At 40.3% G+C, this 15,009-nt stretch overlaps 2 protein-coding genes across 2 annotated transcripts; both read right to left on the bottom strand.

The window, feature by feature from the left end:
- Positions 1 to 1,681: 1,681 nt before the first annotated feature.
- Positions 1,682 to 2,617, bottom strand: LOC128933139 (taste receptor type 2 member 40-like). The gene has a single exon (XM_054270039.1). It carries the CDS (start codon positions 2,615 to 2,617, stop codon positions 1,682 to 1,684), a length of 936 nt encoding a protein of 311 aa, XP_054126014.1.
- A 5,539-nt stretch (positions 2,618 to 8,156) lies between these two features.
- LOC128933166 (taste receptor type 2 member 40-like) lies at positions 8,157 to 9,092 on the bottom strand. The gene has a single exon (XM_054270070.1). The coding sequence runs from the start codon at positions 9,090 to 9,092 to the stop codon at positions 8,157 to 8,159; it is 936 nt and encodes a 311-aa protein (XP_054126045.1).
- Positions 9,093 to 15,009: the final 5,917 nt, after the last annotated feature.

Raw genomic sequence — 15,009 nt, 5'->3', positions numbered from 1 at the left:
ACATACTTGACATGGCCTCTTCTCTTTATCAGATATTTTCAAATTTGTCCTGCAAAGAGGATTATCATGTTTTTCTTTTGTGTTTGGAGATATTAAAGCATTATAATTTTCCAATAGAACAGAGGGATTTCATAGGTGGTGTATATAATATGTGTTGAAGACAGTTTTATTAATATGAGAATAGTTAATTAGCTGGTCAGTTGCAGACAGAAAGGTCTCCCAGAAGACTGACCCTATGAGCAGCTTTCCAATATTTCTGTTGGCTTTCCCTCTTAGATTTCCAAACGTATGCTAAAAAACTGGTAACTACTTTATTAATTTTATTGAAAGGAAGCTTTGGAGGAAAGATGTACTTATAGAGGCAGGAAAACAGCACAAGAACTGCATTTGAATCCCATGTGCATGAGGAACGTGGAATAAGGGAACGTTAAACCAAATGATGTGAGAGCAGCTGTTCAGGGTGTCCCTGCTGAGCAGCCGTGTGCCTCAGAGCTCAGGCCGGAGCAGGACAGCACACACGGGTTGTGGGTTGAGCACAGCCCACGTGTTCTGCCTGTTGGTGTGGTCAGAGAGCTCTGAGGTTTGTTCCTGAAGGCCGGTGAGGGGAGAGCAGGGAATGGCAGAGGATGGACCAACCCTCCCAACATGGGTGTCTCATGGTGCTGGGCCGGGAACCAGCATGGTGACAATGCATGGTGCTGACAATGGCATGTCAGGGTGCCATTGCCATTGGCTCAACTTTCAGCATGTCTGTTAAATGGTATAAAAAATGTTAATGGAAGCCAGTGGTGTCACCTGTGGCCAAGTTTCTGTCATGAGGGAAAGGAAGACTTCATCTCAATTTATTCTTTGACGTGGTATATTTTAATTTGCAGAATGGAGCAATTCAGGCACAGACTCAGCTCAATTACAGGTACATTGCTTCACAGAGATGGACAACATACAAATGAGACATATTGAACCAGGATGGGCACAGTGAACACAAGGCCCAAGTCATGTATGTTTCTGTGTCAGTTACTTTAGAAGTATGCAAAGTCCCCCTGCAGCTGAAAAGGGTCATGAAGCTCCAGTTCTGATGTAACAATATTGCACTGACACAGATCACTATTTCAGCAAGAGGAGGAATCTTAAAAGGAGGAATCTGAAAAAGCCGTGTCATTCTTTCCTGAACCATGCTGGAATGTTAGAAACACCTTTAGAATCAGCAAATATTTTACTAGAATTCAATTAGATTTGAAAATGATGAATGAGATATTCTGAAAATATTGGGAATTCCTCAGAATCCTCATTAGGAGGTTTTTAGTAACCAGAAACCACTTTGAAGCCTTATGTTCACAGAATGTCTCCATGCCTGTGCTTAAACCAGGCTAATATATTTGTATCAGGTGTTCTAACCTCAATCATTCCAAGAGATTCCATACTAGTCTGAGTCTTGGCCTAGTTTTTCTGCTCTCTTAGGGAAATTGTCATGATTTCCAATGAAAGTACAGCCGATAATAGACAACAGACACAATTATTCTTAACAAGACTGACATCTACATAAAGCAAATTCCTACCTTCCTACTGACTGCTGATCAAGGCCCTAATCTACTCATTCTAACATCTGTTATTTATCCCTCTGATGATTTCAATTTAATTGTTCTGGATCTAAACTAGAAAGTCCAGGCTAAGGCATTGTCTTTTACATGGATGCAGTTCTGCCATGGCAATTAGTGTGGTGCCAAATCCTAGCTGGCAGCTTTTGAAATTTGGGATTGTTCCAAATTATGACAAAGGAATGTCCTGTAGGGCAGGCAGCCATTAAAACGACACAAATCATTTCTCCATTGCTTAAACGTGAAAAAATGTTAAATAATATGACAAGAACACAAATAAAGTATATAATGTAAAGGAAAAGGAAGGAGCAGACTGACTTGATGGCTTTCATATGGGCCTCTAAACTGGGATCCCTGAAGCCACTTGCATTATTTTGCATGCGTCTGGTGTGTGTCCACAGAGACCGAATCAGCAGTACACTTGAAACAACAGACAGTATTAAAGGCATACCTATACCAGCATTACAGATAAGAATTAATAAACCCAAACTGTCTTTCCTTGTGGTTGTCCATGCTGAAGGGTTTGTCATGGATGAAGGAGTAGTGATGTTCTCGTGCACACTGTGGTCATCCCAGGCAAAGGAAATTGCGGCTGTGAAGGAGCAGAGCCATGATGTGAGCAGCATCCAGGGCACCAGCCTGGCAATTCTCAGCTTCAGCCAGATGAAGAAAGACTGTGTAAAACTGGCAACCTTGATGCAATAGAAGACACTAAGCCAGGCTCCAAACCAGAGGCTGGAGTAGTTCAGAAAGGTAAAAATTGTCTTGGGAACTAGGTACACATTTTCTGTATAAAAGAAGTTTTCATAAAATATAGTCATAAAGGAATCCAGTGTAATCCATGACTGCAAAATGAATCTAGATGAACTCAGGGAGATCATGATCATATCATATGGGGGCCAGATTTTGCTCCCAATGCAGCTCGATGAACTGGCAGCCAAGATAATTCCATTTCCCAGAATTCCTGCCAGGGATTCAATTATAGCAATTGATAGACAAAGGAGAGCAAAAGATGTCATCATTGCAACTGAAGAGCTTGTGATTATTGCTCAGCTTCTCCTGGGCTCCTGAAAGCCTCAGATCTGGCAGGCACTCCAATGCCAAGGAGCTGTTATGGGCAATGCTCACCTATTTATCTCAGGGGCAGAGGTATCCTAATGACATTTAATATTTCTGCTGTTTTACATCTTGTTTTCTGGGTTGATGTATCGGCTGCTTGGTCTAAGCATGCAAACCGGGTCAAGATTCAATTACATAGGTTTCATTTTTGTTGAAGGATATGCATTGGAAGGTCTATTGAGCAGGTGAACTGTGGTGTTTACAAATGTGGGTTTCCACTCCAACGTCTGGTGTACTTCTTTACATATCTAGATTTACTTTTCTATCTAATGCCTTAATGTCTCCCTTTGTTGCACTGTTATCTCTTCAGGGTTTCTGAGACAAAGTTGCCATGGCCTCTTTATAATAGTTGTGTTGGTGTTCTCTTTATCATATTATTTTCAAGTTACTGCTGCAAAGACAATTGCCATGTTTTTCTTTTGTCTATGGGAAATTTAAATAATTTTAATTATCATTGCATGCTTCATCTAAGTGTCCCAGTAGAGAACGATAAATTTCTGTGGGAAGATCAGAACAGAGAAAATGAAACCAATTTTACAGAGTTCCTCACTGGTACATTTTTTACCCGCCTCCAGAATAGATGTGGAATTTGCCTAACGAATTTAAGATTTGGGAATATACAACATTACATACAGGGGCAATGTCACAAGCATTATTTGAGGCACAATTCTGCTCCCCTTTGGAATATGCATGTTTTTGAAGTTCTGTTATATATGCTAAATTTCCACATCCAAGGTGATGTGGGTCTTCTAAGTAAGTGGAGAGGCTTGGATTCCTTATAAGGCTTTGGAACTCACGTTTCATGTGTAGCCCAGAATACGGAAGGAAGCACACCAAGGCTCTTCAGAAACGCAGTGGCACAAGTAGCTGTCAGTAGCAGAGTAAGAAGTTGTAGGCAGTGATCAAATGAGAAATTTTGAGATGTTTTCAAGGTGGTTTCTTTGAGTAGTTTGAAATTACCTAGTGCTTAATGTAATCTATGACGGCCTAGGAGAGTGATCGAGCCTTTTTGATCATGCACTCATAGGAGTAAAACTTCATGAGCATTCACCTCAGATTTATGTACGTATGTTTATATACTTTATATGTGTAGTGCTGTATGTACTATGTACATATAAGGAACAGATACTAATTATTTGAAAATATATTCCAAGAAAAAGATTCACATAATTGAAGACCAAATACAAATATTTTAAAGATTATTTCACTTTAGTATTGCTACAAACTCTTTTTCTCTTCTTACAAAGAATATTATTAATAATTATTTTTAGTGAGAGCAACATGATTGCATATGCTTCATTTTTGTTTTTTAATCTGGGTTTATCACTTTGCGACCCAGTGATTCAGAGACCTCACTCTATGTTCAGTTTTGTTTGATACATGCTCTGAATGGCATTGCCACTATCATATCGTCAAAGTTCTTTATTGAAATTCAGTTGAAATTGCCAATTTTCCTCTTGTCAAAACTTGCATAATACTCACCTATTCTTCTGATTTTGTATGTTTGCCAAACCAATTCAAAATTCACAGAAGTCCTTGCTTGAAGGTTTTATAAGAGTTTAGAACATTCCGCTTCCAAATTTTGCAAGTGTACCTGTATGAGAGTTTTTGAAGTTGTCATATTTATACAATTTTTGGCACAAAAATCTTTGAAAAGCAGTCTCTTTCTCATCCCTTTTAAAATCTCACTTTCACCTTGAAGAAATATAAAAGTGTGTTTGGTTTTTTGACAGGAACAGCTCTGTAGCATGCTATAGTCAGACACTTCCAAGAGAAAAAGGTGAGCAAATACGTATCACTTCCCTTTTAGTAAAAGAAAACTGTGGAACTGCTGTTTAAATTCAACTCATTAAATTCAGCTCTTTTAAGCTTACTCATGGAATCAGAGAACCACAGAAAGGTTTGAGTTGAAGGGAGCCTTAAAGACCATTGAGTTTCAACGCCCTGCCATAGGCAGGGACACCTTCCTGTAGAGCAGGCAACTCAAAGCCCACTCAGCATTGAGCCTGAGCCTCTTGCCACAAGACAGCCAGCAAATGTCTGTGTGGTCTGTGTGGGGTTCAGGGGCAAGGTTTTGGCAGCTGGGAGGCTGCAGGGGTGGTTTGTGTGAGAAGAGACTAGAACGTGCCCCTGTGTCACACAGAACCAGTCCCTGTTACCCCCAAAAGGGACGCACCATTGGCCAAGGCTCTGCCCACCAGTGCTGCTGGTGACATCTGTGTGACAAGTCATTTAAAGAAGGGTAAAGACCAGTGCACAGCAACTGTGAGTGAGAGGACAGAGAGAGAAATGTGAGCGAAACTGCCTTGCAGACAGCCAGGTCAGTGAAGAAGGAAGGGGACAAGATGCTCCAGGCACCAGAGCAGACATAGCCATGCTTTCCCTGGAGAGGACCGTGCTGATGTAGACTGAGACCCTGCAGGCCCTAGCAGGGTCACACTGCAGCAGGTATCCACACTGCAGCCTGAGGAGAGCCCCCTTGGCAGCAGGTGATAGTGCCCAGAAGGAAGCTGCATCCTGTGGAGATCCCACCATGGAGAAGGCTCGTGGCAGGGGCTGCAGCCTCAGGGGATCTCATGCTGAAGCACTTTGTTCCTGGAAGATTGCACCCTATGGAGAGGATCCCCCCTGCAGTCCCCATTCCCTGTTCCCCAGCCCTGCTCAGGGAGGGAGAAGATGGAAGCGTGAAGAGGCAGGGATGGGGGGAAATGGTTTCTGGTTTTGTTCTTTCTTTCTTTCTCACTCCCCTAGTCTGTTATTGATTGGCAATCTCTTATGGATTGGAAATAAATTCAGTTATTTTGCCCATGTTGAAGGGATCCCCAGAAGGCAAGGCAAAGACAGTGAGGGCACTGTCAGGCCTGCAGTCCACCTACGGTGTGGGCAAGGACAGCAGATAAGCTCTGTGAGAACAATTAGGGACAGGCACAAGTCCAGGGATTTCCAGCCATATCCGGAGTGATACGACATGCCCAGGATCAAGCCAGTAATTCCAATCTGCAGGCCAGGATCAGTGTCCCAGTGAGCCAAGCAGGTGGAAAGGCCCAGGCAAAGCTGCAGCACAGCTCAAGGAGAGACCAAGGTACACCCAGCAAGCTTAGGAGCAGGTCCTGAATGTAGAGGACTCCAAGCCCCACTGAGGCTTCACTCAGCAATTTGCTAAAAGGCCAGTCAGGAGGAAGCTGGCTCTGAAACAAGACAGCCAAACCCCCAAAAGCAAGGCCTTACTTTCACCAGAATGTCCATTTACAGCTTTTTGTCTTTCCCTGATCCCACATATACAGAAAAGCAGTACAGCCTGGCACACAGGTTTTGCTTTTTTAAAATCCTGCTGTGATGGGCACTGAAAATTGACTCCATTGCCTGTTGTCCTGAATGTCAATGATGAAAATTCCAGGCATGCTTATAGGAATGGAAATCAGAGAAGGATCCTGTAGTGATCTCTCATGTAGATATTTGCATGTCTTGCCTTGAGCTAAGGACTCTAATCAGATTCCTGTTTTTTTTTCTTGGAAGAGACTGTGATTTAGAAAAAGAATGGGGATGGCTTTTTTTCTTTCTTCCTCTGAATTACACACTGGTGATTTTTTTTAATCATTAAATTCTGGAAATCTGGAAAGGTGTTTTTAATAGGAAATGATTTTGTTGGCCTCGTTGTTTTATGTTGCATGTGAGCATCTTATAAATTCTCATGAGGTTTACCTGGATCTTCAATGCAAAGAGCTACAGGAGAAGATGATTTGCATTATGTCCTTCTGGCAGTGTTAGAGCAAGATGAGCTTTGAATTTGGTTTGTTTCATGATTTGATTCATTGTACCAGATTTGAATCAAGCTGCAAGAGGGTCTGAGTAGCATTGGTGTGTGTGGAAACAGTTCATATGTTTTGGAAGGGTCTGAGTCCATGGCTTTAAAATTTTTTCAGGTTGATATATAGTTAATTAAGACGTAGGAATCAAACTAATTTCCATCTTATTGAAAAATAGACAAAAAGAGAAAAATGTCTGCTTTCAAACAAGATGTGTGATATCAGAGAACCCAAACTGCTGTAATTCTCATCTTCTTACTAGTACAGAGGCTGTTACTTTTGATTCCCAAAGCAGGTTTTTATCAAATTTATTTAAGAACTTATCTAGTAGAACACAGGGATTAAGTAGATGGTGCATATAATGCATGTTGAAGATATTTTTTTCATGTGATAATAATTATTTGGGTGGTCCTTTACATAAAGGAACATCTAGCAGGACATTGGCCCTATGAGGCGCCTTCCAATATCTTTGCCAGTGTTCCCTCTTAGATCCCCAAATTCATGTCAGTGTACTGGTAACTATTTGGTTTAATTTTATGGAAAGGAAGTTATGGAGGGAAGATGTACCTAAAGAGGCAGGAAAACAGCACAAGAACTGCTTTTGAATCCCATGTGCATGAGGAATGTGGAATAAGGGAACGTTAAACCAAATGGTGTGAGAGCAGCTGTTCAGGGTGTCCCTGCTGAGCAGCCGTGTGCCTCAGAGCTCAGGCTGGAGCAGGACAGCACACACGGGTTGTGGGTTGAGCACAGCCCACGTGTTCTGCCTGTTGGTGTGGTCAGAGAGCTCTGAGGTTTGTTCCTGAAGGCCGGTGAGGGGAGAGCAGGGAAGGGCAGAGGATGGACCAACCCTCCCAACATGGGTGTCTCATGGTGCTGAGCCGGGAACCACCATGGTGACAATGCATAGTGCTGACAATGGCATGTCAGGGAGTCATTGACATGGGCTCAACTTCTACCATCCCTGTTAAATGGTATAAAAAATGTTAATGGAAGCCAGTAGTGTCACCTGTGGCACAACTTATGTCATGAGGGAAAGAAAGACTCCATCTCAAGTTATAGTTTGACTTGGTATTTATTAATTTGTAAAATAAAGCAATTCAGGCACAGACCTCAGCTCAATTACAGGTACATTGCTTCAAACAGATTGACAACATCCAAACCATACTCATTGAATCAGGATGGGTACAGTGAACACAAGGCTCAAGTCATGTATCTTTCAGTGACAGTTTCTTTAAAAGTGAATATACTCCCTCTGCAGCTGGAAAAGGGTCATGAAGCTCCAATTCTGATGTAACAATAATGCACTGACAACAATCATTACTTCAGGAAGAGCAGAAGATCAAAAGGCTGTTTTCTTCTTTACTAAATCATACTGGAATCTGAGTCTTGGCCTTGTTTTTCTCTTGTTCCAGAGCAACCATTACAATTTCCAAGGAAAGTGTATCAAATAGGAGACAACTTGTACAATTTTTCAAAATAAGACTCACATACAACTAAAGCAAATTTGCACTCTTCATGATTCCAGATCAAGGCCCTAATCTATTAATTCTAGTGCCTATTATTTTATATTTCTGACAACTTCATTTTAATTGATTTGGATCTAAACTAGAAAGTCTAGGCAAAATCAGATCTTTTATATGGATATAGATCTGACAGGACAGTTAATGTGGTCCCAAATCCTAGCTGGCAGCTCTCGAAATTTGGGATTGCTCCAAATTAAAACCATTGTGTGTCCTGTAGGACAGGCAGCTAATGTAACTATACACATGCATTCCTCATCACTTAAATGTGAAAAAACTCTGGAGTAGAGGAGAAGCAAGCAAATAAAATATGTAATGTAGAAGATAAGGAAGGAGCAGACTGACTTGGTGGCTTTCATATGGGCCTCCAAGTTGGCATCCCTGAAGCCACTTGCATTATTTTGCATGCGTCTGGTGTGGATCCACAGAGACTGAATCAGCAGTACACTTGAAGCAACAGATAATGTTAAAGGCAAAGGTGTACTTGCATTCCAGAGATAAATCAATAAAGTCAGTCTGTCATTCCTTGTGGATCTCTTTGCTGAAGAGTTTGTCATGGATGAAGGAGCAGTGATGTTCTCGTGCACACTGTAGACATCCCAGGCGAAGGGAGCTGCAGCTGTGACGGAGCAGAGCCATGATGTGAGCAGCATCCAGGGCATCAGCCTGGCAATTCTCAGCTTCAGCCAGATGAAGAAAGACTGTGTAAAACTGGCAACCTTGATGCAATAGAAGACACTAAGCCAGGCTCCAAACCAGAGGCTGGAGTAGTTCAGAAAGGCAAATATTGTCTGGGAAGCTATGTGCACATTTTCTGTATAAATGAAGGGTTTGTAAAATATAATCATTAGGAAATTCAGTGTAATCCATGACTGCAAAATGAATCTAGATGAACTGAGCGAGATCATGATCATATCATATGGGGGCCATGTTTTGCTCCCAATGCAGCTCAATGAACTGGCAGCCAAGATAATTCCATTTCCCAGAATTCCTGCCAGGGATTCAATTATAGCAATTGATAGACAAAGGAGAGCAAAAGATGTCATCATTGCAACTGAAGAGCTTGTGATTATTACTCAGCTTCTCCTGGGCTCCTGAAAGCCTCAGACCTAGTACTGCCAATTCCAAGAGTTGTTATGGGCAATGCTCCCCTATTTATCTCAGGCGCAGAAATAACCTATTGTCATTTAATATTTCTGCTGTTTTACATCTTGTTTTCTAGGCTGATAGCTCATCTGATTTGTCTAAGCATGCAAATGGGGACAAGATTCAATTACATAGGTTTCATTTTTGTGGAAGGATTTGCATTGTAAAGCTATGGAGCAGCTCAGCTGGGGTTTACAGAACTGTGGATTTGCACTACAGTATCCGATGCCATGCTTTACATGCCTAGATTTGGTTTTTTAAAAATATCTTAGACCTTAATCTCTCCCTGTCTTGCACTGTCATGTCCTCTTTGTTTATGAGAGTAATCTCTGTGGCCTCTTCTAATACTGAAGCAGGTTTTTATCAGATGTATTCAAATATCTGCTAACAGGCTTGGTGGGCATGCTACAGCCAATCAAGGTATAAAGGATTTTCATCATCTCTCCCCTGTCATTGCACATATTAGATCAACAGAGAGGGGGAATGGAGATCAACCCACAGATGAGACTGAGTAAGGCTCTGTATGTTTTTAATTTTCTAAATAGTTCAAGTACAGAACCAGATCCACCAATCTTTAGACACTTTTCAAATAACACACAGGCAAAACTGAAAGAACATCCTCCTGTTCTAATTAGAAACCCTGACTCTAGACAGATAGAAAGTCCGTTTCAATTAATAACGTGAGGCAAAGGGTATGCTTCTATCTCCACAAGTGCTGGAATTAAGTGGGTTCCTGCCAAAAACGTCAAACCATATCGCACTTCAGAACCTGTTGTCGAGCCCAGAACCGAAGAAGCAAGTACGCAGACGTGAACCGAATCGAAAGATCCCAAGTCTTGCCTGAAGCCTCTTGTGCCTGACGTTCTTTGTGCATCGGTAGAACCCATGAACTCTGATCTTGTGCCAATGTTATTTATGAGTATACTAATTGAATGCTGAATGTTTGTTTAACAAAGCTAATTTTTAGTAAAAACTTAGGTTATTGTTTTTGTGTAGAAAGAATTTTGCTAAAATTTAGTTCTTGAAACAGATGGGGCAAAATCAAATAGTATACTTGTTTTGCTTGATTTTAATTGTTTTTTGTCGTGCAGATTTGCCTGTAGATCAACCAAAAACGAATGTTTGAGTGACCTTAGCCAAGGCTGCCAGATCAGATACTATATGTTTGTCTAATTCAGAACCAGAAAAGCCTTTTTCAACCTGTTTAGTTAGTGTGCCAGTGGAAGAGTTGCCTTTAGTCAAAAAACAATCTAATGGTAAACCAAGTAGAATTGACAATAGAAACAGTCCTTCCTTCAATTAGAACATTTAGTCCAAAAAATTCCTTAGGGCAGCATCTGAATCTCAAGAATTGGAAATCCTTAGTTCTTTGACTAAGGATTACAATACTTTACAGTATTGTAAAGGTTCTAATATTTCAAGTTCTTGTTTTTATGAAGTAAACCAAACTGTTGACATCCTGTAGAACCTTTTGGAGGTCTGGCTCCAGTTTCTTTGCTGTAATAACTCATCTATGAATATTGCAGTGAACGAATTCCAGGTGTAGTGATGACTACAAAACCCTACCACCTAATCCTTCTCTTATGCCAGTCAAAGCAGCTGTTCCACTGGTCTTTACACTTGCACAGCTCTTACAGAAAACATTTTTATTAAATAAATAATTTTCTGTGGAGAATACAGCTTCTGTGGTAAATCTTCCCTTCAGTGGCTTACAGAAGGTAGCTCTTCATTTATTTCACTACTGAAACAGAATTTGTCAAATACCTTAATCTGAGGCATTATAGAAATATTTGTACTTTCACCCACTCAGGAATCCTCTTCCACTATGTAATTTGTGCTTATACTTGTCTCTTCAAGCCTTTAGCAGTATTTTCTATGTGTCTTCTAACAGTGTTTGCTGATAACAGAATCCATTTTAGTTTGCTGCTCTATTGCTTTCTGTGTATTTTCTCTATAGCTTTCTGTGTATTATCCCAGCCATTTTTACTTTTTATGGCAGAAAGAATAAGTGTTTATCTGGTCCTATGTGACATTTTTTCTTTTGATGTGAAGCAAGAAACTTCAAAGGAGGCTTCTCTACACATTTGTCATAAAGTTTGGTAAAATTTTGTAAAGTACTGAATTGAATGTTATGTGGCTTGAAACATGGCTGAAAAAATTGTAGGGGTTTGTCTTTGTGCTCTGGATGCTTAGATTTTAAATATCTTGCTAATTCTGGTGGCTTCATAGTGACATTAGCTAAATTTTCAAAGCATTCTCAAAGTAAAATTTTCAAGTACTTCCTGGCCATGTGATCTGCCTGGCCAGCTGTGTGCAACTTTATATTATTCTGGTAACCCACACCTGGGAATGACCTTTGTTTCCATGGCTGAGACCCAGGGTGACTCATGTGCCTCTACTCACTGCAAACCTCAAAATTCAAGCCAAGCCAAGCCAAGCCTACCCTATCTGGCAATGGTCTGACAATCTGAGTGACACTGCTGCCATTCCAGGTGCTAGATTTGATTCTGCTGCTGTATTCTCAATTATGCTCATGCTCAGGAATTATCTAGAAAGTCCTGGAGCAATCTTTTTCTCCAGGAAGGGTCAAAGGAAGCTGCTGATGGGTAGATAATTCCTTCACCCTGTGAGAAATGACCATCCAGTTCCTGGGATCATATGTGCTGTGCACTTTGGTGGAACAGCAGGAAGTGACGCATTTTGACCTGAAAAGGGTCAGTTTAATGTTCTATGTAGTGATCTCATGCCTGTCACTGTCACCATATCACATTCTAGTCACCAGCACCTGAGAAGAAGGTGCTCCATTGCATTTTGCAGCCTTACTCCCTTGATACTGATTGTCAGGCATCCAGTCCGAGTCCATGTGCAGATGGACACAAAGGTCTCTCAGGCCATCTTCCAGAATGTCTACCCATGTGTCAAAATCAACATCAGCAGGGTGCTAGCTGAACCTGAACACCTCATCCTCATGGAATCAACTAACAAAGTACGTATATATCCCCATACACAGTTTATAGAAAGGCTACTATAGAAGCCTAGTAGTCAACTATTTCAAAAGCTGCTCAACACGATGTAAAACCACAAGGGAGAATTATGGTTGAAGCATAGATTACAATGGTCATGTCAAGGAGCAGCAGGAGGAGCTGTTCCATAAAGAAATGAGATCCAAAAAGGCAGCATCACCACAAGGCAGGCAAGAATGTCAAGCATGCAGTCCCACCTCCTATAACCAAGCATAGCTGAGAAGCTCTGTGTTGGGTCAGCCAACAGTCCAGTAATACTAGATATGTCCATAGTGATACAACATGTCCAAGATCAAGCCAGTTAATTCCAATTTGTAGACCAGGATCAGTATCCAGGTCAGCTAGGCAGGTGGAAAAACTCAGGCAAAGCTGCAGCGCAGCTGAGTGAGAGAGCAAGGGTGAGCACCCAGCTTAGAAGTAGCTCCCAAAATGAGAGGGGGCTGAGCCCTGCTGAGCCATCTCCCAGCAATCTGTTTTAAGGTCAGTCAGCTGTGCTGTTGAAGTTGGCTCTGAAACTCAGCAGCCAAAACTCCAAAAGAAGTGTAGAGCCCCTAACTGTACTCACCATAGCAGTACCTGGGAACTTTATGTCAGTCCGGCCTTTTTATCGTCTGGTGGTAAAATTAATTATATCAGCAGTATTCAACACAAGTAGATTCCAAGGGCTTGACAAAGAAATCAGAGTTAACTACTACAGTAGATGGATAGCTAAGTACATAAAATAGTTCAGTAAATGTCTAGAGAATAAGTATACAGTGTACAGCACTCTGATCTGATTTACCAGGAGCACAGCCAGTAGATTAAGGAAAGTGATTCTCTTCCTTAACACTTTTTAAGGTGATATCTGGAGTATTGCATCCAGTATTTGGGGGGAATTTTATTTTTCTGGTGACTGGACACTACTGAATTTACACACAACACCAGGCTTAGGCTGACCACAAAGTTCTGGAAGACAGATTCAGAATTCAAAATCATTTTGTCAAGCTGGAGATGCAGTCTGATAAAATAGGGACAAATGCCTACAGAGATGAATAAACACATGTATATATAAATTTGTGAAGAAAGCAGTAATAAAAATAGATGCTATACTGGGAGATGCAACCAAAAATTTTTGTTTGTTGCATAAATTAAGGCATTGTACTCTTGTATGTGCCTCTAATAAAGTTGTATTTCAGAACTATAAAAATTGGAAACAACAGCCTTTTTTAGTTTAGAAAGAAGAAATCTGCAAAAGGGCTAACAAACATGAAAAAAAGCTCTGAAAAGACAGGAATAAACTCTTAAAGTGCATTGTGAAGAGGGCAAGGAGTGGCTGGTTTCATAATTACAAAGCCAGATCCTTTTTACAATTAGTCTTAAAACCTGGAGGAAAAGAAACAACATGTATATTTTCATTGCAAACTTTTAAAAAAAGTTTGAACAAGAAGATTCTGGAGAGTCACAGAAGAAGATGATCCTGCCTTGGATAAGAGAAGTAAATGAAAGCAAAGCTTATTCATCTAACTATATAGAAATCTACTAAAAATACATTTCTTTCCATTTCATTAGTCTAGGAGAAAAATCTCTCCCAGCTAATTTGACTGTTTGGTGAACTAAAGTGTTTGGTACTTAATAATACCTCATAGTGACACAGGAAATTATTTAGTTCAATTCAAAATATGCCACATTGCTGGCCAAATGCAAACAACTCCATTTTACAGACGCAATGGCAAGTTACCTGATGACTAAAAACCTCATATAACAACAGAATCAAAGATACAAAATGGAACTTGAAATCTCCAGAATTCTAAGTTTAAGCCTTAACATCTGAAACACACTGCAATAACTGGAGATACTGAGGAGGATGAAAAGGCTAAGAAGAGGAGACAAAAAATGAAACTGTAGTGGAAATACAGAAGAAAGAAATTTAGTGTTCTGCTCAGAAGAGATGAGGTAATTTTAGGGGTTTTTTAAATTTTTTTTTTAATTCACAAGAATTACTTTGTGATATTGCAATGTGAAGAGCTTTAGTATCTAAATTGGATCTAAACCACAAATGAGGACAGCAGATTTAGGGGCTGAACCAAAGAGAATTTTTGTGACTGATGACACTTCACTGTCTTGTCCACAGATGTAACTAATGGTAGATATGATGGATGTACTTCTAGCAAAAAAATACTTAAAAACAATATCTTGCTGATACTTTCTACAGTATTATGAATGACCATGAAGTTCATACAGTTTTAAATTTAGCTGTAAATGCTGTGCTTCCATATAGTTTCTTGTTGCAGCATTACAATTAAAATACACATTTGGAGACATAAATCTGCATTGTGGTCAAGTGGCTATTGCATCGTAACATCCATGATTCAAGTGATTTTGCAGCAGAAGAACATTATCGACATGTGAAATAGAAATAATTCCGCTTGATAGACCCATAATCTTTGAAATTCAAGGCCATTTTCACCTAACACATTGGCACACATAATTCAGGTTATAAGGCTTTGTTCTATTTTGTTGCCACCAAGCATAGCAATTAACCTGAGTTTTCCATAAGTAGGTACAACTCCACATCTCACACAAGGTTGTCTTTCATCTAAATTACATCTGTAGGGCTAATACAGTAAAGCACAGGACATACCTTTTATGTTATGAAATTCACAGCTTTTGATTATGTTGCATATGAAAGGGTATTTTTGTTATGGTCACTTTTCACAATCAGAACGGAGTTTTACAGGAAATGTCCCTCTACATGAGCATGTAAGCAATTGTAAAAAACAGAGCAGAGAGCAAGCACTTTAAAGAGCTATGGAAAATG

The sequence above is a fragment of the Melozone crissalis genome, unplaced genomic scaffold, assembly GCF_028551555.1.
Source record: "Melozone crissalis strain CALT ecotype California unplaced genomic scaffold, PUWL_Pcris_2 ptg000008l_1, whole genome shotgun sequence".
Classification (NCBI taxonomy): domain Eukaryota; kingdom Metazoa; phylum Chordata; class Aves; order Passeriformes; family Passerellidae; genus Melozone; species Melozone crissalis.
Note: the sequence above shows the minus strand (reverse complement) of the source record. Positions and strands in the feature narration are given on the sequence as shown.

What these genes read in the sequence shown, in the direction of transcription:
- LOC128933139 (XM_054270039.1), bottom strand. Translation starts at nt 2,617, where the DNA reads ATGATGACATCTTTTGCTCTCCTTTGTCTATCAATTGCTATAATTGAA.
- LOC128933166 (XM_054270070.1), bottom strand. Translation starts at nt 9,092, where the DNA reads ATGATGACATCTTTTGCTCTCCTTTGTCTATCAATTGCTATAATTGAA.